This window comes from Salmo trutta, chromosome 17 (assembly GCF_901001165.1).
Source record: "Salmo trutta chromosome 17, fSalTru1.1, whole genome shotgun sequence".
In the NCBI taxonomy this organism is placed as follows: domain Eukaryota; kingdom Metazoa; phylum Chordata; class Actinopteri; order Salmoniformes; family Salmonidae; genus Salmo; species Salmo trutta.
In genome coordinates this window covers 31296548-31318864 of record NC_042973.1, presented here as the reverse complement: position 1 = coordinate 31318864, position 22317 = coordinate 31296548, and the positions used below count along the sequence as shown (strand labels likewise).

At 38.6% G+C, this 22317-nt stretch overlaps 3 protein-coding genes across 3 annotated transcripts in view; all 3 read right to left on the bottom strand.

Moving 5' to 3' along the window:
* Nucleotides 1–395: 395 nt before the first annotated feature.
* On the bottom strand, nt 396–3290 carry LOC115152034 (apoptosis-associated speck-like protein containing a CARD). The gene is made up of 5 exons (XM_029696496.1): nt 2431–3290; nt 2027–2309; nt 1544–1606; nt 858–1106; nt 396–627 (listed from the first exon to the last, which is right to left on the bottom strand). Exons 2-5 carry the CDS (start codon nt 2298–2300, stop codon nt 608–610), a joined length of 606 nt encoding a protein of 201 aa, XP_029552356.1. The 5' UTR covers nt 2301–2309; nt 2431–3290; the 3' UTR covers nt 396–607.
* Nucleotides 3291–3526: 236 nt separating this feature from the next.
* Nucleotides 3527–6421, bottom strand: LOC115152033 (apoptosis-associated speck-like protein containing a CARD). The gene is made up of 5 exons (XM_029696495.1): nt 5561–6421; nt 5157–5439; nt 4674–4736; nt 3988–4236; nt 3527–3757 (listed from the first exon to the last, which is right to left on the bottom strand). The coding sequence occupies exons 2-5, from the start codon at nt 5428–5430 to the stop codon at nt 3738–3740; spliced, it is 606 nt and encodes a 201-aa protein (XP_029552355.1). The 5' UTR covers nt 5431–5439; nt 5561–6421; the 3' UTR covers nt 3527–3737.
* Nucleotides 6422–6656: 235 nt separating this feature from the next.
* The window catches only part of LOC115152032 (receptor-interacting serine/threonine-protein kinase 3-like), a 30063-nt gene continuing 14402 nt past the window's right edge, over nt 6657–22317 (bottom strand). Inside the window, exons 2-13 of the mRNA XM_029696494.1 lie at nt 19529–19697; nt 19010–19334; nt 18609–18760; nt 18464–18516; nt 11881–12048; nt 11621–11703; nt 11371–11446; nt 11197–11261; nt 9283–9322; nt 7804–7866; nt 7118–7366; nt 6657–6887 (exon numbers count right to left, since the gene is read on the bottom strand). Coding sequence (XP_029552354.1) covers nt 6868–6887; nt 7118–7366; nt 7804–7866; nt 9283–9322; nt 11197–11261; nt 11371–11446; nt 11621–11703; nt 11881–12048; nt 18464–18516; nt 18609–18760; nt 19010–19334; nt 19529–19680 — 1446 coding nt within the window. The 5' untranslated portion in view covers nt 19681–19697 and the 3' untranslated portion in view covers nt 6657–6867. The remainder of the gene's footprint in view (nt 6888–7117; nt 7367–7803; nt 7867–9282; nt 9323–11196; nt 11262–11370; nt 11447–11620; nt 11704–11880; nt 12049–18463; nt 18517–18608; nt 18761–19009; nt 19335–19528; nt 19698–22317) is intronic.

Here is a 22317-nt window from a genome sequence, read left to right as displayed (position 1 = left end):
AAATGTTTCGAATAAATATGTTTCACAAGCATAATGGTGAGACATGGGCAGCATTCCCACCACAGGTGGCTGGTGGCGCCTTAATTGGGCAGGACGGGCTCATAGTAATGGCTGGAATGGAATTCATGGAATGGTATCAAACACATCAAACACATTGAAACCATGTTTTTCCATTTACTCTATTCCAGCCCTTATTATGAGCCGTCCTCTCCTCATCAGCCTCCTGTGATTCCAACACACTGTTTTTCAAAATCTTATATAGTAAAATAATTAATGATTCAGATGTCAAGGTTTTTGTATGACATCTCTTGTCTGGTTGCAAATCCCAGACCGGGTCCTAGTACGCTGTCTTCTGTACCCAGTCTGAACAATTAAGCAACCAGGAAAAGACTTGATGTGATTCATTTAAAAAAACACTATTTATTTTGTTACAAATTGTTGTTTGACAACAGTGGTGTGATAGGACCAATATTGCTGAGGTAATGTGTGAGATTTAAACATATACATGGTTGAGAGACAACAGTAAGATTTGGAAAAAAGTGAGCAGTGGGCCAGCAGGTTCCTAGAAGTCCAGACCATGACTGTAGAAGCCGCTCAAGTTATGACTTCATTTCTGGCCAACCCCACCTGTAGTCATATAGGAAAACAAAGGGAAATAATCAGTTGTGTGCAGAGTTTAGAATTACAGGGGGGCTAGGGGGAACTTTGCCGCCCCATAACAAACCATCACCTTCTCCATTCAAACTCATTATAGATAATCAACATTATAGCTGATTTCAGGGGAGCAGGGACTGGAATACACATATATTTTACTGATAGATACTTATGATACCAAAAGAGGAGAGAGAGGAGCTTACCCAGTTCTTTGACTAGAAGAGATTGTTGTTCCAGTAGAATTTTGTAAAAGGCTGATTTAGCCACCGCTCCTCCTGGTTTCAGGGCCACATACAGCTTTCTCATCTTTGACATACTGGTTGGGGCCGCAGTGATTTCAGAGTAATCCTCATCATGGATCATTTTCTTCTGGTATAGGCCATCTGCTATTGGCATCACCATGGTAATCCTTTGAATAAGTACTTCCATGTTTTCATCCACAAATTTGGCACCTGGGTTAGAGAACGTGTTATTCAAACAACCTTAAAGAATGATTGATTTTCAGTGAATCTAACCGTGAATGTACAGGACTATACACGTGAGAACGAAATACCTTGCATCAGAATTGTTTCCTGAATGAAAATTATATTCAGTTCTCACATTCTGAGTTATTAAAATACATTTCATATCAGCACCCAACAAAGCTTTTTTAAGAGTTGAACATGCCATATTTTCCATTATGAATATTTCCTCAGTAATATGTATACTGTTGTCTTGCAGATTGATAGACTCCTGACTTTAGGTCATCTATTTATTCATCATATCTCTCAGTGTGAATCTGGTCAAATACAGTCATTATTTAATTCCATTTTTTTGTAATATCTTCTAACAACACTAGTTCAGTAATATTTCAGAATGTATCTCATGCAAACAAGGCAGGTTACATTACCATACTGCTTTGTCTCCATGACTGCAGATTGATCCTGGCTAGACTGGGGAGTAGCAGCTTGATCTGACAAGAGAGAGAGACTCTCCATGACATGGTTTGTAAAGAATCATCATCGAATACATGTTCTGTATTTGTAGCCAGAGTTGAATAAAGCACAAAACGACGTATGGCATGCAGAACTGCTTTTACTTCATTGCAGAAGTAAGCCTACACTCAGGGGCAGCTTCCTGAGCACAGATAAAAAGCCTACTCCTGAAATAAAAAGCAAGATCAATGAGAAGCTCCATTGAAAATCATTTTCAGTCCAGGTGTAGCTTAATTTTCTGTGTCCAGGAAACTGCCTCTAAAATGTTCAACTATCAACAATAGACATTTACATATTTACTATAATTAACTTTACAGTATGTAAATGAAGGATTAAAATGCATATATGAAAGTACATTTGTTGCATACAGTATTTGTAAACAGTTCATTCTGAATTACCTTTTTCGACATCTGTCTTTAACTTATCTGCTAAATCAATCATTCCCATTTTCTCCAGGATCTTCTGTGTGATTTTCATAGCACCTTCTTTCTTATAGGCCTGCACCATCTTACTCACTGTCTTGTGCCTGCTAGCATCCTCTAGATTGGCGATTGACATGGGAGTGAAGCCTTCGAGTGTTTCCTCCATCAGGTTCCACTGGAAGGTATCAAATGTAGCCTTGTCTAGTTTTTCTAGGGTAGCCAGCAACCGCTGTGGAACGGGTGTGGCCATTGTAGATCACTAGTATGGGTCAAATATGAATATATTAAATTAATACAACTTCACTACAATCAAAAAAATTGAGTCAACCATATTAACACATTGGCAATCTTTATTTTACCCATTAAACCCAGGTACTTACAATGTGTCTGTGTTGGACAGATAACTCCCAGTAAGTCTTTGTCTCAAAAACTTTTTCTACAGTTTTTTACTTTCAGTTTTCTCTTTACATTCTCCACCCCTTTTTATCTGAACAAAGGGGGTGGAGTTCCAAGTGCGCAGTTAAGACATTATATACAGACATGTAATGACATGTTTATTTCAGAGCACGTTGGTCTATCTCAGAAATAATTGATCCTGCTTTGCCGTCTACCCCACTGGTCTCAGGTCTACAGGCTTCACCAAATACAACATATCTATTCTATACCAAATGCACATTTACTTTTCTGGATAGTAATGTAATTCTACATAATCTGGTCATTGACAACCATCTAGTGGTGATCAGAGTTAATACAGGTCAGTTTTAGATGCAGATAACTTTGTCCTCAGAGGCAATTACTTATGCAGCAATCACAATACATGCAGATGATATCACATTTTAAAAAACAAGAACATTAAAATAGGAAAGGATATTCTCCATGTGCTGCTTGTGAATACTGGTCTCTAAGGTGATAGAAGACAGATATAATGTAGGGATGATGTGTGTTTACACATTGATTTTCTGTAGAATAAAGAGCACCTTTACACTGTGAGGAAAAACTCATCCTATCCGCCACCTGGACCTGAACACTCATCACATTGGCTAACTCTTATATTTCACAGGTGTACTGTTGGATCACAATAAAATGTTTCAAATAAATATGTTTCACAAGCATAATGGTGAGACATGGGCAGCATTCCCACCACAGGTGGCTGGTGGCGCCTTAATTGGGCAGGACGGGCTCATAGTAATGGCTGGAATGGAATTCATGGAATGGTATCAAACACATCAAACACATTGAAACCATGTTTTTCCATTTACTCTATTCCAGCCCTTATTATGAGCCGTCCTCTCCTCATCAGCCTCCTGTGATTCCAACACACTGTTTTTCAAAATCTTATATAGTAAAATAATTAATGATTCAGATGTCAAGGTTTTTGTATGACATCTCTTGTCTGGTTGCAAATCCCAGACCGGGTCCTAGTACGCTGTCTTCTGTACCCAGTCTGAACAATTAAGCAACCAGGAAAAGACATGATGTGATTAATAAAAAAAACAATATTTATTTTGTTACAAATTGTTGTTTGACAACAGTGGTGTGATAGGACCAATATTGCTGAGGTAATGTGTGAGATTTAAACATATACATGGTTGAGAGACAACAGTAAGATTTGGAAAAAAGTGAGCAGTGGGCCAGCAGGTTCCTAGAAGTCCAGACCATGACTGTAGAAGCCGCTCAAGTTATGACTTCATTTCTGGCCAACCCCACCTGTAGTCATATAGGAAAACAAAGGGAAATAATCAGTTGTGTGCAGAGTTTAGAATTACAGGGGGGCTAGGGGGAACTTTGCCGCCCCATAACAAACCATCACCTTCTCCATTCAAACTCATTATAGATAATCAACATTATAGCTGATTTCAGGGGAGCAGGGACTGGAATACACATATATTTTACTGATAGATACTTATGATACCAAAAGAGGAGAGAGAGGAGCTTACCCAGTTCTTTGACTAGAAGAGATTGTTGTTCCAGTAGAATTTTGTAAAAGGCTGATTTAGCCACCGCTCCTCCTGGTTTCAGGGCCACATACAGCTTTCTCATCTTTGACATACTGGTTGGGGCCGCAGTGATTTCAGAGTAATCCTCATCATGGATCATTTTCTTCTGGTATAGGCCATCTGCTATTGGCATCACCATGGTAATCCTTTGAATAAGTACTTCCATGTTTTCATCCACAAATTTGGCACCTGGGTTAGAGAACGTGTTATTCAAACAACCTTAAAGAATGATTGATTTTCAGTGAATCTAACCGTGAATGTACAGGACTATACACGTGAGAACGAAATACCTTGCATCAGAATTGTTTCCTGAATGAAAATTATATTCAGTTCTCACATTCTGAGTTATTAAAATACATTTCATATCAGCACCCAACAAAGCTTTTTTAAGAGTTGAACATGCCATATTTTCCATTATGAATATTTCCTCAGTAATATGTATACTGTTGTCTTGCAGATTGATAGACTCCTGACTTTAGGTCATCTATTTATTCATCATATCTCTCAGTGTGAATCTGGTCAAATACAGTCATTATTTAATTCCATTTTTTTGTAATATCTTCTAACAACACTAGTTCAGTAATATTTCAGAATGTATCTCATGCAAACAAGGCAGGTTACATTACCATACTGCTTTGTCTCCATGACTGCAGATTGATCCTGGCTAGACTGGGGAGTAGCAGCTTGATCTGACAAGAGAGAGAGACTCTCCATGACATGGTTTGTAAAGAATCATCATCGAATACATGTTCTGTATTTGTAGCCAGAGTTGAATAAAGCACAAAACGACGTATGGCATGCAGAACTGCTTTTACTTCATTGCAGAAGTAAGCCTACACTCAGGGGCAGCTTCCTGAGCACAGATAAAAAGCCTACTCCTGAAATAAAAAGCAAGATCAATGAGAAGCTCCATTGAAAATCATTTTCAGTCCAGGTGTAGCTTAATTTTCTGTGTCCAGGAAACTGCCTCTAAAATGTTCAACTATCAACAATAGACATTTACATATTTACTATAATTAACTTTACAGTATGTAAATGAAGGATTAAAATGCATATATGAAAGTACATTTGTTGCATACAGTATTTGTAAACAGTTCATTCTGAATTACCTTTTTCGACATCTGTCTTTAACTTATCTGCTAAATCAATCATTCCCATTTTCTCCAGGATCTTCTGTGTGATTTTCATAGCACCTTCTTTCTTATAGGCCTGCACCATCTTACTCACTGTCTTGTGCCTGCTAGCATCCTCTAGATTGGCGATTGACATGGGAGTGAAGCCTTCGAGTGTTTCCTCCATCAGGTTCCACTGGAAGGTATCAAATGTAGCCTTGTCTAGTTTTTCTAGGGTAGCCAGCAACCGCTGTGGAACGGGTGTGGCCATTGTAGATCACTAGTATGGGTCAAATATGAATATATTAAATTAATACAACTTCACTACAATCAAAAAAATTGAGTCAACCATATTAACACATTGGCAATCTTTATTTTACCCATTAAACCCAGGTACTTACAATGTGTCTGTGTTGGACAGATAACTCCCAGTAAGTCTTTGTCTCAAAAACTTTTTCTACAGTTTTTTACTTTCAGTTTTCTCTTTACATTCTCCACCCCTTTTTATCTGAACAAAGGGGGTGGAGTTCCAAGTGCGCAGTTAAGACATTATATACAGACATGTAATGACATGTTTATTTCAGAGCACGTTGGTCTATCTCAGAAATAATTGATCCTGCTTTGCCGTCTACCCCACTGGTCTCAGGTCTACAGGCTTCACCAAATACAACATATCTATTCTATACCAAATGCACATTTACTTTTCTGGATAGTAATGTAATTCTACATAATCTGGTCATTGACAACCATCTAGTGGTGATCAGAGTTAATACAGGTCAGTTTTAGATGCAGATAACTTTGTCCTCAGAGGCAATTACTTATGCAGCAATCACAATACATGCAGATGATATCACATTTTAAAAAACAAGAACATTAAAATAGGAAAGGATATTCTCCATGTGCTGCTTGTGAATACTGGTCTCTAAGGTGATAGAAGACAGATATAATGTAGGGATGATGTGTGTTTACACATTGATTTTCTGTAGAATAAAGAGCACCTTTACACTGTGAGGAAAAACTCATCCTATCCGCCACCTGGACCTGAACACTCATCACATTGGCTAACTCTTATATTTCACAGGTGTACTGTTGGATCACAATAAAATGTTTCAAATAAATATGTTTCACAAGCATAATGGTGAGACATGGGCAGCATTCCCACCACAGGTGGCTGGTGGCGCCTTAATTGGGCAGGACGGGCTCATAGTAATGGCTGGAATGGAATTCATGGAATGGTATCAAACACATCAAACACATTGAAACCATGTTTTTCCATTTACTCTATTCCAGCCCTTATTATGAGCCGTCCTCTCCTCATCAGCCTCCTGTGATTCCAACACACTGTTTTTCAAAATCTTATATAGTAAAATAATTAATGATTCAGATGTCAAGGTTTTTGTATGACATCTCTTGTCTGGTTGCAAATCCCAGACCGGGTCCTAGTACGCTGTCTTCTGTACCCAGTCTGAACAATTAAGCAACCAGGAAAAGACATGATGTGATTAATAAAAAAAACAATATTTATTTTGTTACAAATTGTTGTTTGACAACAGTGGTGTGATAGGACCAATATTGCTGAGGTAATGTGTGAGATTTAAACATATACATGGTTGAGAGACAACAGTAAGATTTGGAAAAAAGTGAGCAGTGGGCCAGCAGGTTCCTAGAAGTCCAGACCATGACTGTAGAAGCCGCTCAAGTTATGACTTCATTTCTGGCCAACCCCACCTGTAGTCATATAGGAAAACAAAGGGAAATAATCAGTTGTGTGCAGAGTTTAGAATTACAGGGGGGCTAGGGGGAACTTTGCCGCCCCATAACAAACCATCACCTTCTCCATTCAAACTCATTATAGATAATCAACATTATAGCTGATTTCAGGGGAGCAGGGACTGGAATACACATATATTTTACTGATAGATACTTATGATACCAAAAGAGGAGAGAGAGGAGCTTACCCAGTTCTTTGACTAGAAGAGATTGTTGTTCCAGTAGAATTTTGTAAAAGGCTGATTTAGCCACCGCTCCTCCTGGTTTCAGGGCCACATACAGCTTTCTCATCTTTGACATACTGGTTGGGGCCGCAGTGATTTCAGAGTAATCCTCATCATGGATCATTTTCTTCTGGTATAGGCCATCTGCTATTGGCATCACCATGTTAATCCTTTGAATAAGTACTTCCATGTTTTCATCCACAAATTTGGCACCTGGGTTAGAGAACGTGTTATTCAAACAACCTTAAAGAATGATTGATTTTCAGTGAATCTAACCGTGAATGTACAGGACTATACACGTGAGAACGAAATACCTTGCATCAGAATTGTTTCCTGAATGAAAATTATATTCAGTTCTCACATTCTGAGTTATTAAAATACATTTCATATCAGCACCCAACAAAGCTTTTTTAAGAGTTGAACATGCCATATTTTCCATTATGAATATTTCCTCAGTAATATGTATACTGTTGTCTTGCAGATTGATAGACTCCTGACTTTAGGTCATCTATTTATTCATCATATCTCTCAGTGTGAATCTGGTCAAATACAGTCATTATTTAATTCCATTTTTTTGTAGTATCTTCTAACAACACTAGTTCAGTAATATTTCAGAATTTATCTCATGCAAACAAGGCAGGTTACATTACCATACTGCTTTGTCTCCATGACTGCAGATTGATCCTGGCTAGACTGGGGAGTAGCAGCTTGATCTGGCAAGAGAGAGAGACTCTCCATGACATGGTTTGTAAAGAATCATCATCGAATACATGTTCTGTATTTGTAGCCAGAGTTGAATAAAGCACAAAACGACGTATGGCATGCAGAACTGCTTTTACTTCATTGCAGAAGTAAGCCTACACTCAGCTTCCTGAGCACAGATAAAAAGCCTACTCCTGAAATAAAAAGCAAGATCAATGAGAAGCTCCATTGAAAATCATTTTCAGTCCAGGTGTAGCTTAATTATCTGTGTCCAGGAAACTGCCTCTAAAATGTTCAACTATCAACAATAGACATTTACATATTTACTATAATTAACTTTACAGTATGTGAATGAACGATTAAAATGCATATATGAAAGTACATTTGTTGCATACAGTATTTGTTGTATACAGTCTTTGTAGTTGGAAATAGCAATCTCTAGGTTTCCTGTAATTTATTTGCAGAGATTACATTTGTCAGCCTCTTTGGAGGTTCCCTAAATGTGCCCCTTTTCATTACTTTGTCTGTCAATCTTATCAAATGTATGATTTAGATCACCTGCTAAAATAATAGTTACTGTCTGAATTTGATCTAACATAGCTTGAATTCTATCTAATAACACCAGATTGTCCCCCTGGTGGGACATACAATGAAATCAATGTTTAGATCATCAACATTACAGCTGATCCCAGGGCAGCAGAGACAGAGATTTAACATTGGTAAATAATGGGAATATAAATATATTTGATATGTTACCAACAGAAGAGAAAGAAAAGCTTACAAAAGGGGGGGGCTGCTTATCTAAATCTTTGACTAGAAAAGGTTCACGTTTCAGCAGAGGTTGATCAAAGGTTGATTTAGCAATTTTTTCCTTTTGATTTGTCTCATCTGTGCCTGACTCCATCAGAAATGACTGTTTGTCTTTCTACACAACAACAAAATCATATCGAGGGATATTTCAATTTCACAGGCAGTGACTTCGGTTGTCAAACAGGACATTCAGACAGGACAGACAGATAGGACAACATATAATGACAAATGGTCAAAAGCTGCAAGGGAGGGGACCATATGCATGTAGGAGCAATTATATTTTGTTTATCACATCCTGCCTAAGGTTATAAAAAGTAAAGGTGTGCAGACTTTTTTCAGTCTATTGAGCAAAACGTTGATTTAAGAAAAGTTTAAAAAAAAATTGGAGTATGCATGACTGCAAGTTCACTGGACTTTCACTTACAAGTATTGACATTTTTCTTATGTACTTGGAGCAATACAAGGAGTGCAAATAACTGTTCTTCATATCTGATCTATTTGACAAGCTGTTCTCTCACACTCATATGAGTGGAAGTTAAGAGAAGTGAGAGATATAGAGAGTAAGGGTAGAGCGGAGAGAGAGGGTTGAAGAGAGGATAATGAAAATATTATTTTACCTTTGTCTATTAGTTTTGAAGACAAGCCATCAGCCACATCCTACAGTAAGCAGAAAGTGAAGCAATTTACAAAATCACAATTGATATGTTTGAAAACGATAATAACTTACAGTCCAAAAAAGCACCATTCTGCACTAACTGTAATTTTTAATCAGACATTTGGAACAAGAGAAATAAATAATTATAACATTTAATACTATATAAGTATATAAATATATACAAAAATAAGACTCATAAATATCCCCCTGTTTCATTGCTCTTTTCCCCAATTCTAGAGTCATTAGTCCCACTGCTGTTGCCCTGTACCCTCCGTGTTCACCCCATGTGTCCAGGATTAAGCCCTTGTCTCACAGTCCTGTGTCTTCTGTTTCTAGGCCCATCCCTCCCCCCGGGTCATCGATGGCCAGCCAGCGTATACGGTGAGACGCCTCCTGAGGATTCGACCACGGAGCAGGGGTTTCCAGTACCTGGTTGACTGGGAGGGTTATGGCCCGGAGGAGAGGTGCTGGGTTCCCGCTAGAGACATCCTGGACCCGGCCCTCATCGCCGATTTCCACTGCTGACACCCCGGTCAGCCAGGTATGCGTCCAGGTAGGACGCCAGGTGGCGCCATGGGAGGGTACTGTCACACCTTGATCTGTTTCACCTGTCCTTGTGATTGTCTCCACCCCCTCCAGGTGTCGCTTATTTTCCCCAGTATATTTATCCCTGTGTTCCTGTCTCTTATCCCTGTGTCCTGTCTGTTTCAAGTCAACCAGCGTGTTTTTCCCATACTCCTGCTTTTCCTATTCTCTCTTTTGCTAGTCCTCCCGGTTTTGACCCTTGCCTGTTTTCTGGACTCCATACCCGCCTGCCTGACCAGTCTGCCTGCCCTGTACTCGAGCGTGCCTGCCACTCTGTACCTCCTGGACTCTGAACTGGTTTTGACCTTTTGCCTGTCCATGACCATTCTCTTGCTTAGCCTTTTGGAACTAATAAATATCTAATACTCAAACCATCTGCATCCCGTAGCTGCATCTGGGTCTGGCCTCGAGCCCTTATACCTTTAGCCGCCCCCACTAACTGTAATTTTTAATCAGACATTTGGAACAACACAAATAAACAATCATAACATTTAAAACTATATAAATATGAAAATATATACAAAATAAGACTTAAAAATATCATGAAGTAACAAAGACAAATAGAAACAAATTGTAGTATATAAAAACAAATAAAAAAGAGAATCAAATTATTACTCTATTACCCTATTGCTAACAAAAAACACACAAATTAAACTAAATTGCACAAATCCTATATCACACAAATGCACAAATAGAATAACACACTTATAAAGAAGAGAACCTGATTATTATACTATTGCACTTCAAACAAGAAACACACAAACTAAATTGCATAACTAATTGCATTACTAATTGCATTAGTACTGTACAAAGTTAGAGGTGTGCTATTTGATAGATTTCCCCGCTCCCCCAACCTCGGTCTTCCAGTGGGGAGATCTGAGGTGAACCTACCCCCGCCCCCTCCCCATCTCATACTTCTGAGTGAGAGACCTTCCCAGGCAGTAGCCTGCCTAGCTCACAAACTAGAATCAGGGCCACCACTCCGGCAAGGTTAATTGACCCACAGTCCCACACGGTGACATATCATTGACGTGAGGTGCAAATGAGCGATAGAAAACCGATCGCGCAAATGTCACCATTCCGAATGTTTTTTTACATGTATTTATTTTTGGTGCAGGCGCCCTCTGCCTCCCCCGGCAAGATGCCGCCCTGGGCGGCTGCCCATGTCACCTATACCTAAATCCGCCACTGTGTACAGGATATGAGCAGACCAATAGTTATGTAGGCGATATTATTCTGTGTTTTCTCTTCAAACCATAGATGCATCTCAGTGAAGGCCAAATTCACTTACCTGTGTTGGAGAGAGTGAACCAGTCTTCACATCAGCAGAGATATTCACTTTGTCTTTTGGACATGCTGTGGAAGGATACATTCTGTATTTGATCTATGATTTAGGTGAACTCGATCAAGTCAATACTTGGATACTAAGTTCAATAGTAGTATTAGTTGTTATAAAGTGTTATACCAGGTGGCTTTGAACTTGCAGATACATGGAGGGCGCCAACACCTGATGTTTTACTTCCCCCCTCACTTCCCAAGTCCTAGAGAGAGGGTATGATAGAGGGAAGAGTAGAATAAGGAGACAGTTATTAGTATGCTATGTTCCAATGCCCACACAAGGATTACCACTTAAATGCATGACAAATACATTGCTTTATTCCGAGTGGTACACTAGTGTACATATTAGAACGTAGCTCTAGTGTCTTGTTCTGTACCAGTTTTGTCAGCACTTGATGGACGGCATTATGTATCCCCTTCTTGTGCTTCTCAAACACTCTTTCTGTCACAAGGAAGCATTCTGAAAAATAAACAGGAAGAGTTCCAAACGACACGTATCAGTGATGTGTAAAACTCATAAATAAAGACATGCATGCTTATGTTATGACAATCAAGATGTACACAATCCTAACTGGATGAGTATAGCTACCCTATGTGATAAAAAAGGAATATTCCAACTACACTCCTGTACTCTTACCCTTGAAGGGGGGTCTCTTAGAGGGCTCATGGTCCCAGCACTTCTCCATGAGCTCCACCAGGTCCCCTAGCCCCTCGACCTGCTCTTTGTCCACTGCCTCCAGGGAAGGCCTCTGTCCTCTGTCTTTGATGAGAAAACAGAACCTGCTGGAGTCTCCGGCATTTACATCTAGAAGAGATTGAAGAGTAAAGGTAAGATGCTCCAAAAAGCCTTAATTAAACAGCCCTGTCATATTTCTCTATGAATGTACTTGTAGATGTAATGTTTATGAACAGTTATTATTGTCTATGTGGTGCACCACTGCACCACATAGACAATAATAACTGTTCATAAACATTACATCTACAAGTAACATTTTAATTTTTTAATTTTTTAATTTTAAAAACCTTTTTCATGATCACAATCTTGTGAAACCTGAACCCTCCAAGATCCCCCCACAGTTCCCCAATAGCTATCTCTCAACCATTCGAGACCCCTCCCACAGTCCGCCCCCCTCCCACCCCCGAGGAAGAAAAATAATAAAAAATACAATTAATTCCATTCTCCACCCCCAAGAACCCCCAATGCACCAACAACCAAGAGAATGAACTAAAGAGAAAAAAGAAAAAGACAGAAGAAAACAGCAAACAACAATGCACATTTTTTTTAAAATAAATAAATACATTTAAAACAAAGGACATCAAGGACAACTGAAATCATAACAGCAATGCCAACTGTATATGTTTGTGTGCATGTCTGGCACTATTACATGTATGTGTGTGTTCTTGTATGTGTTTATTCGAATGAGAGTGTGTCTATATGCATGTGTACAAACACCTGCACAGCATCAGCCTCAGGCAAACCGGCATTAGTTGTAAAAACACTGCCACTTAGTGTCATTCAAATGTACTTTTATTATGTTTTATTTTGACTTTTTTTCCTTTATCTTTTGACCATCATTCTCTCTCAGCAACTCCACTCCCACTTGTCTCCAATTCCACATTCCAACCCTCAGCTTCCTTCAGCCCATCCCATCTATCTTTGCTGGCCACCCACTTCAAATTTCTACGCAACATATATCTTTCAAATATGCTATGATGTTTAACGTACAATTTCAATCTATCTAATCGAATAGAATCTACAGATTGCGTGTTGAAGATAAATACTTTTACTAAGAGTATTAGTATATTAGTAATTGACTTACCCGGTCTCGCCAGATCTCCGAAAAGTACTATTTCTAGGGTAAATTTTAGATCAATGCTATGTATTTTCAGCCATTCCTGAACCTGAGACCAGATACAGGCTACCTGAGGGCAATACCAAAATAAATGGTCTATTGATTCTGTGTCCTCACAACAAAATCTGCAGAGCTTCGATGATTTTATTCTCCAAATATTCAACATTTTGTTGGTGGCAAGAATTCTATATAATAATTTTAGCTGAAAAGCACAAAGTCTTGAATATTGCGTTATTTTATATATCAACTCATACACCCTGTACCATGGAATCGGTACATCAAAAATCTCATCCCAAATATTTTGCAATCTGTACGGCACAGTTGTCAACATCCTGGTCCTCAAATGAAACTGGTATACTTTCCTATTTCTACTATTTTTATTCCTCTGCCAGTTTTGATCCTTTATATTGGGCAGACAGACGATTTCCCTACCTCCTTCCGCTGCCACCTGCCTCCTCCATTTTTGGGGTAATGCTGTAATCAATTGGTTGTACTCTTGGATTGAACAGAACTTCCCATACAATTCTGATAACTCCATGAAGGACATAACTCTACCATTACAATTTACAATATAATTTAAGAACAAAATACCCTTTTCAAACATCTTTCCCATGAATACAGGTATTTTACCAACCAGCACATTTGAGTTCAGCCATAATATTTGTTGTAATATTTGTTCTATATTTTCAGGGGGATTAAATTGAAATTGTAGCCAGCTCTGCAATGCTTGTTTGAAAAAGACCGATACTTTGAAAAAAGTATAATTTTCAATTAATCAAAAATGAGACATGGCAATCTGCACAAAGGCAAAAAGGCCATTTTTAAACAATGGATGAGCTTTTCTTATTAATCTACTTGAGAACCATTTAGGGTTCAAATAAAACTTTTGAATGAGTGAAGCTTTTAGAGAGAGGTTTAGTGCTTTTATATTTAATAATCTCAACCCACCCAATTCATATTCATTATATAGATAGACTAATTTTATTTGGTCTGGTTTAGCGTCCCAGAAAAAGCGAAATATTTTTTGCTCATATGATTTGAAAAAACGAATCATCAGGAGTAGGCAGCGCCATAAGTAAGTGAGTAAACTGAGATATGACTAAGGAGTTAATCAGGGCAATTTTTCCATAAATAGTATTTACCTCTCCATGGTTGCAGGATCTTGTTTTCTATTGAAATTCATTGTGGAGAGCTTATTTATATATTTTGTGATATGTATACCGAGTATGTCTACTTCACCATCAGCCCATTTTATAGGTAAGCTGCAAGGTAATGTAAAAGTTGTATTTTTTAAGGACCCATTACGTAATATTGTACACTTATCATAATTAGGTTTTAGTCCAGAGAGTACAAAAAAGTTATCTAGCTCTTTAATGAGACATTGCAGGGATCTAGCTTGCGGACTTAACATAAAACTTGAGTCATCGGCATACATGGACACCTTTGTTTGTAAGCCTTGGATTTCTAATCCTCTAATGTTGATATTGGATCTGATTTTAATAGCTAGCATTTCGATGGCCATAACGAATAGATATGGTGACAGTGGACACCCTTGTTTAACTCCTCTTGACAATTCAAAACTCTCTGAGAAGTAGCCGTTATTTTCTATTTTACACCTGGGGTTGCTATACATTATTTTTACCCATTTTATAAGATAATTACCGAAATTGAAAAAATCCGGGCATTTATAAATATCTTACTTTATCAAATGCCTTTTCAAAATCCGCTATAATACCATTCCTGGCTTCTTATGTGTTTCATGATGTTGTATTATTTCTAGTAGTTGTCGTATATTATCTCTAATGTATCGTCCATGTAAAAAAACCTGTCTTATCAGGATGAACAATACCTGGTAAAACCCTTTTAATTCTGAGTGCAATGCATTTTGCTAGTATTTTTGATTCACAAGATTGAAGTGTAAGGGGCCTCCAGTTTGTTAGATAGATCGGGTCTTTATATTTGCCATCTGGGTCTTGTTTTAATAATAGAGAAATCAGACCTTCCTGCTGAGTACCTGACTACCATTACTATAGAAGTAGTTTGTAACGTCCGTCGTCAAGAATGGACCAAGGCGCAGCAGGTATGTGGATACTCATGTTTTTTAATTAAAAAAAAGGAGTAAAGTATCCACTGGACAAAAAACCAATAAAGACAACAGCAACAGTCTTGCAGGCACATACAACGCAGCGCAAGGACAACTACCCACAAAACCAAGTGACAAACATACTCCTACATATATGACTCCCAATCAGGAACAACGATCCCCAGCTGTTCCTGATCAGGAGTCACAAGACCAACACAGAACATTCACACACACAAGACTGCCACGTCCTGACCCCAAAACTACTACAACAGCTCCATCTGCTGGTCAGGACGTGACATAGTTAAAACAATCTAACAATGGAGCCTTTAGTATATCAAAAAATACTTGATATACCTCTACTGGTATGCCATCAAGCCCTGGGGTTTTTCCAGACTGAAAGGATTTAATAGCCTCAAAAAGTTATTCCTCTGTAATTTGGCCTTCGCACTGATCTTTCTGTATATTTGGTAATTTTCCATTTTTATATTATTTGGAAAGAATTCCTTACCGTAATCTTCATTCAGTGGGAGAGGATGAGACGGAAAAGAGAATATCTGCCTAAAATAATTAGCTTCCTCTTTTTAGATATCATTCGGAGAATCATAGATGACTCCGTCTTCAGTAACGAGTTTCTGCAAATTCTTTTTGTTAGCATTCCTGTATTGGAGATTCAGGAAGAATTTTGTGCATTTTTCTCCACATTCCATCCAGTTTGCTTTATTTTTGCAATAGATTACATTAGATCCTTCTTGAATAAGTTCCTCAAGTTCTTTTTGTTTATTCCTCTATCTTATTTTGTATCTCTGTAGTATCGTTTTTATTGCTATCTACCTGTACTATTAGTTCATGGATTTCCCTTGTTAGTCTTGTTTCTTTAGCCAGAAACGGCTTTACATTTAAAGGTATCCCAAACAATAAGGGGATATGCTGAACCTATATTATACTGGAAAAATTCAGTAATAAATTATTTTGTCTTAGTTAAAAATAAGTTGTCCTCCAGTAAACTTTGATTAAATATCCAATATCCCCGTCCACGTGTGGCTCAGTTGGTAGAGCATGGTGTTTGCAAATCCAGAGTTGTGGGTTTGATTCCCACGGGGGACCAGTACGTAGAAAAAAATGTATGAAATGTATGCATTCACTACTGTAAGTCGCTCGAGATAAGAGCGTCTGCTAAATGACTAAAATGTAAAATCTACTACAGTTATGTGAATGCCAATAAGATGATGATCCAATCGCATTCTGTCTCCTATTAAATGTTTTTTAACCTTTGATACAAGAGCGAAAGAGACAAGAAAGTAGTCAAGACAACTAGCTTGATTAAGTCTCCTCCATGTATATCTCACTAGGTCGGGATTTTTTAGTCTCCAAATATCCAGTATTTCTAATGTGTCCATAATATATGTGATTTCCTTAAAGGCACGGTGATGATAGTTTGTAGAGTGATTACCTTACGGTCCATTGAGGTACTTAACACTGTATTATAGTCTCCTACCATAATGATTAGATAATTTGTTGCCTGTAAGTTCAATAAATTGGTATAAATGTTTTCGAAGAAGTGTGGATCATTCTGATTTGGACCACATAGATTAATGAGCCAAATCTCTTTTTCGCCCACTTTCATATTCATAAGGATCCACCTTCCTTGCGCATCATTCCTGATTATTTGCACATTCAGATCAACATTTTTGTTAATTAATATCATCACACCGTTTGAGTTCCTTTGTCCATGACAGAAAATTATTTCACCACCCCATTCCTTTTTCCACGCAACTTCATCTAAGGATGTAGAGTGAGTTTCCTGTAAACAGTATATGTTATATTCCTTTTCTTTTAGCCATGTAAAGACTGATCTTCTTTTATAATCTGCCAAACCAATACAATTATAACTAGCTATACGTATTTCACCCCTTACCATAACTAGATACTATTCTCAGTCTAAATTGACCATAATTAGTGCTTGTAAAGTTACTGCCATCAGAGGTATTATGAAGGTATTATGAAGGTCAAAACTAGAGCTTTCAAATGTCTGATATTTAGAATTCAAGAAATTGTCATGTCCTGACCATAGAAAGATGTTATTTTCTATGGTAGAGTAGGTCAGGGCGTGACAGTTTTTTTTCTCTATGTTTTCCTTTTTCTATGTTGTCAGTTTCTAGTGTTGTATTTCTATGTTGGTTTTGTTTGGGATGATCTCCAATTAGAGGCAGCTGGTCCTCGTTGTCTCTAATTGGAGATCATACTTAGGTAGTTTTTTTTTCCCACCTTGGTTTGTGGGAGATTAGTTTTGAGTTTGTGTATGTTAACTCTGCGTCACGGTTTGTTGTTTTTGGTATTCAGTTTATTTATATGTACTGCATAGTTTCACAGTGTAAATAAAATGTGGAACGAAACACATGCTGCACTTTGGTCCGCTCCTCTTTACGACAACCGTGACAGAAATAGGTTCTAGCAATGTTTTTATTATTCCCTTGCCTGTGAGCCAATGCCACAGATGTTAGAAAATGTAGACAAATTATGTGTGAAACAAATCTGAGTAGGTTGATGTGTATGATATTGGATATGATATAATGAGAGTGTGTATGATGTCTGTATAATAGTAAGACTATAATGTGTGATGTCCAAATAAATAATAACTCTGCCAATTTGTATGTTTGAGTGTCTATGTGTGTAACATGTAGTGCGTATAGCCTTAATATTCATAATTGTAATCCATATTGTATCACCATCATAGTTGCATCATAATTACCTTTAACATCATTGACAAACACATCCCAGCATTTCCATAGCAATTGACGTTTCACATGATCATGAAAGAGACCTTGCATTACTCTAGAGACGTCTTCACTACAGTACAAATGTATTCCGTACAATATGTTATTATCCCCAAATGCCCCTATTTTGATATCTTCCCCTTTCTTGTTGTAAACATATATAAACTTGTAGACAAATACATAAACACATTAAATTATAAAACAGTTCTCGACAATAGAGAGAGAGGGAGAGAAGAGAATAGAAAATAAAAGAGAGAGTGAGAAAAGAGAGTGAGATATAAGTTCGTATGTGTAAGCAAGCATGTAGTACCGGTGTGTTCATATCCACTTCATAATGTTCATAATGTTTTAAACAGTTCCCATACCTTCTTTTTTTCGTAACCTGAAGTCCCTGTAGAATTTAGTACAGCCACGGTGTGGCTATAATGTAATGTTACTATGCATAGCAAAGTGCAATGAATGTGAGTATAATGCACCATGAAGAGGATATTCATTGTAAGTGTTACTTACAAGGATATGGCTTCGACTGACCAGTGATTATGGACCACAGAAGTATACCATAGCTGAAGAAGAGAATGTGTGAGAGAGAGATAGAAAGAGTCATTGTAAAGTCATATGTCCATATTGATTATTCTTGAGGAATTTAGTAGTGTACCTGTAGATGTCAAAGGCACGAATGGGTTTGTATGACACATTTTCCAAAGCCTCAGGGGGCATGTAACTAGATGTACCCCCAGCCTTCCCAGGGAACTCTTTGCTCATCTTGTTAACACTGTGGGACACCTTGGCCAGGCCAAAATCGGCAAGCTAGAGAGACAGAGAGATAGTCTTCAGTTTATGTTCGGTTTATGCATTACAATTACTGGCAGTATAACTCATGTCATCTAACTATATTTGTTGAAATAGTTAATAATCAATTAATGGTAATATCAATAATAATAATTATAATATTGCCTCAATAATACACTCCAACAAGAAATAGTCCTATTGAACCTCAGTTCATGCTCGTGTTCCCACCAGTTAAAGCCTAATTAGAACCAGGAGCCTGGAACTTGCCTTGGCATTAAGGGAGTCATCCAGCAACACATTATTGGGCTTCAGGTCTTGATGCAGAAGGGGTGGGATGAGGCAATGGAGGAAGTTCATCCCCAGAGCGATCTGGTGGGCCAAGCGATAGGCAAGGGGGTGGGGCCAAGGTGGATTGAGAGAGAGGGTGTCCAGGAGGGATTCCAGTGTCCCCCTCTCCATGAACTCCATCACAAGACCCAGCTGGATGGAAGGGCCGCAAGTGGGGGGACAATCCTTGTACACTCCAAGAATCCTTATCACATGGAGGCTTGCACCCTTGCACATCATTTCTGCCTCATTATGCAGGGAAGCGCTAGAGCAGGGATAAAGTTAGGGGTGGGAAGGAGAGGACAAGGGAGGGGGTGGACAGAGAGAGTGAGGGCAACACAGGAATAGTGTCTTAACTTAAATGGTTGACCACATCATGAAAGACAAATCAGTTTATAATGGAATATAAAACTCATTTAATTGACATACAATCAAGTGTTTAAAGTATAGACATTTTACCCATCATCACATTGTAGCAACTTGATGGCCACATCCGATCCCCAAACCACATGTCTGGCTTTGTGGACTTGTCCAAACCCTCCCGCACCAATCACTTTCCAGTTCTCCAGACTGTTGTTTTCAATTACTGCTGCCGGGCTGGACAAGTCCATCTTTTAATCAAGATGATCTGTAATGGCATTCAGTGTTTGTATCAAATAAGTTCTACATCAAGTCAAGTTGCATCAAATCTCATCAAGTCACATGGTATTGGTTCTCCTATTTGAGACACTACTGCAGCTAACACTGTCCTTTAAAAGGTTGTTCCATACACTCTTAGAAAAAAAGGTGATATCAAGAACATAAGTGTTCTTCGGCTGTCCTGATAGGAGAACCCTTTCATTAACCCTTTTTGGTCCCAGGTATAACCCCTTTGGTTCCAGGTAGAATCATTTTCTGTTCCATGTAAAACCCTTTCCACAGATGGCTCTACATGGAACCAAAAAGTGTTCTACCTAAAACCAAAAAAGGGTTCTCCAATAGGCACAACCGAAGAACCCTTTTGGGAAAAAAATGTCTAAGTGTACCTTAACAGTGCAAGTCATCCAAGTTCATCCTATCCTCTGATAAAGCAGTTTACAGGATTGCACATAATCAGTCATATTCAACTTTTGCCCTCGACTACCAGTTTATGTGATATGATAATAGCTGACTTATTTCCTACCTCTCTAAAGCTCATATTGTCTCTGAAATAATCATCTCAAAAATCAGCAAACACAAATCAGATGTACAGTGGGGGGAAAAAGTATCTGATCCCCTGCTGATTTCGTATGTTTGCACACTTTCAAAGAAATGATCAGTCTATAATTTTAATGGTAGGTTTATTTGAACAGTGAGAGACAGAATAACACCAAAAAAATTCAGAAAAACGCATGTCAAAAATGTTATTAAATTATTTGCATTTTAATGAGGGAAATAAGTATTTGATCCCTCTGCAAAACATGACTTAGACTTGGTGGCAAAAACCCTTGTTGGCAATCACAGAGGTCAGACTTTTCTTGTAGTTGGCCACCAGGTTTGCACACATCTCAGGAGGGATTTTGTCCCACTCCTCTTTGCAGATCTTCTCCAAGTCATTAAGGTTTCGAGGCTGACGTTTGGCAACTCGAACCTTCAGCTCCCTCCACAGATTTTCAATGGGATTAAGGTCTGGAGACTGGCTAGGCCACTCCAGGACCTTAATGTGCTTCTTCTTGAGCCACTCCTTTGTTGCCTTGGCCATGTGTGTGTTTTGGGTCATTGTCATGCTGGAATACCCATCCACGACCCATTTTCAATGCCATGGCTGCGGGAAGGAGGTCCTCACCCAAGATTTGATGGTACATGGCCCAGTCTATCGTCCCTTTGATGCGGTGAACTTGTCCTGTACCCTTAGCAGAAAAACACCCCCAAAGCATAATGTTTCCACCTCCATGTTTGACGGTGGAGATGGTGTTCTTGGGGTCATAGGCAGCATTCCTCCTCCTCCAAACACGGTAAATTGAGTTGATGCCAAAGAGCTCCATTTTGGTCTCATCTGACCACAACACTTTCACCCAGTTGTCCTCTGAATCATTCAGATGTTCATTGGCAAACTTCAGACGGGCATGTATATGTATTCTTGAGCAGGGGGACCTTGTGGGCGCTGCAGGATTTCAGTCCTTCACGCCGTAGTGTGTTACCAATTGTTTTGCTGGTGACTATGGTCCCAGCTGCCTTGAGATCATTGACAAGATCCTCCCGTGTAGTTCTGGGCTGATTCCTCACCGTTCTCATGATCATTGCAACCCCACAAGGTGAGATCTTGCATGGAACCCAGGCCGAGGGATATTGACAGTTCTTTTGTGTTCCTTCCATTTGCGAATAATCACACCAAATGTTGTCACCTTCTCACCAAGCTGCTTGGCGATGGTCTTGTAGCCCATTCCAGCCTTGTGTAGGTCTACAATCTTGTTCCTGACATCCTTGGAGAGCTCTTTGGTCTTGGCCATGGTGGAGCACTCCCTTTAAGATTGTGCTCTTAATCTCAGCTCGTTACCTGTATAAAAGACACCTTGGAGCCAGAAATCTTTCTGATTGAGAGGGGGTCAAATACTTATTTCCCTCATTAAAAAACAAATCAATTTATAACATTTTTGACATGCATTTTTCTGGATATTTTTGTTGTTATTCTGTCTCTCACTGTTCAAATAAACCTACCATTGAAATTATAGACTGATCCTTTCTTTATCAGCAGGCAAACGTACAAAATCAGCAGGGGATCAAATACTTTTTTCCCCCACTGTATGATTCAAGCATGTTATTCAGCTTCACATTACACTACATATCAATGTTGAGTTATCATTTAGTTTACCCTGGCACAGTCTCTCCACTACGTTACTGTGCATCAACTTACCTCCTGATAATGAGAACATTCTTATTATGTGTATAAGATTATAGTACCTCCATTGTGTCTTGTATTCATTATGCTATGAGTTCCTTACCTGTGACCGTGCTTAAGAAATTATGTTCCCCGTAACTCTCCTGTATTTAAATGGAATCTTCACTTCATTTATTTTACTCTCACTTCAGTATCTTAGGTGTTTCCACCTCATTTTGTTTATCAGTAGAGGGTGGAGTCAGAAAGTTGAAGTTGTACAGGCAGGACTTGACACATTTTCTCCACCAGATGGCATTGAATGCAATAGCATGGTGTAGCATGCATAATTGTGTAATATTTGTCACAAAAACTGTTGAGTTAAAAAGCAAATGTGCCTACTCTGGTCTTGACA

Excerpts from the sequence above, each read along its gene's own strand:
- LOC115152033 (XM_029696495.1), bottom strand. The coding sequence starts at position 5,430 with ATGGCCACACCCGTTCCACAGCGGTTGCTGGCTACCCTAGAAAAACTA. Across the intron at positions 4,737-5,156 it reads AAAGACAGATGTCGAAAAAG|ATCAAGCTGCTACTCCCCAG; the intron begins GTAATTCAGAAT and ends CTCTCTTGTCAG. Across the intron at positions 3,758-3,987 it reads TCTTCTAGTCAAAGAACTGG|GTGGGGTTGGCCAGAAATGA; the intron begins GTAAGCTCCTCT and ends ATATGACTACAG.
- LOC115152034 (XM_029696496.1), bottom strand. The coding sequence starts at position 2,300 with ATGGCCACACCCGTTCCACAGCGGTTGCTGGCTACCCTAGAAAAACTA. Across the intron at positions 1,607-2,026 it reads AAAGACAGATGTCGAAAAAG|ATCAAGCTGCTACTCCCCAG; the intron begins GTAATTCAGAAT and ends CTCTCTTGTCAG. Across the intron at positions 1,107-1,543 it reads CATGGAGACAAAGCAGTATG|GTGCCAAATTTGTGGATGAA; the intron begins GTAATGTAACCT and ends TCTCTAACCCAG.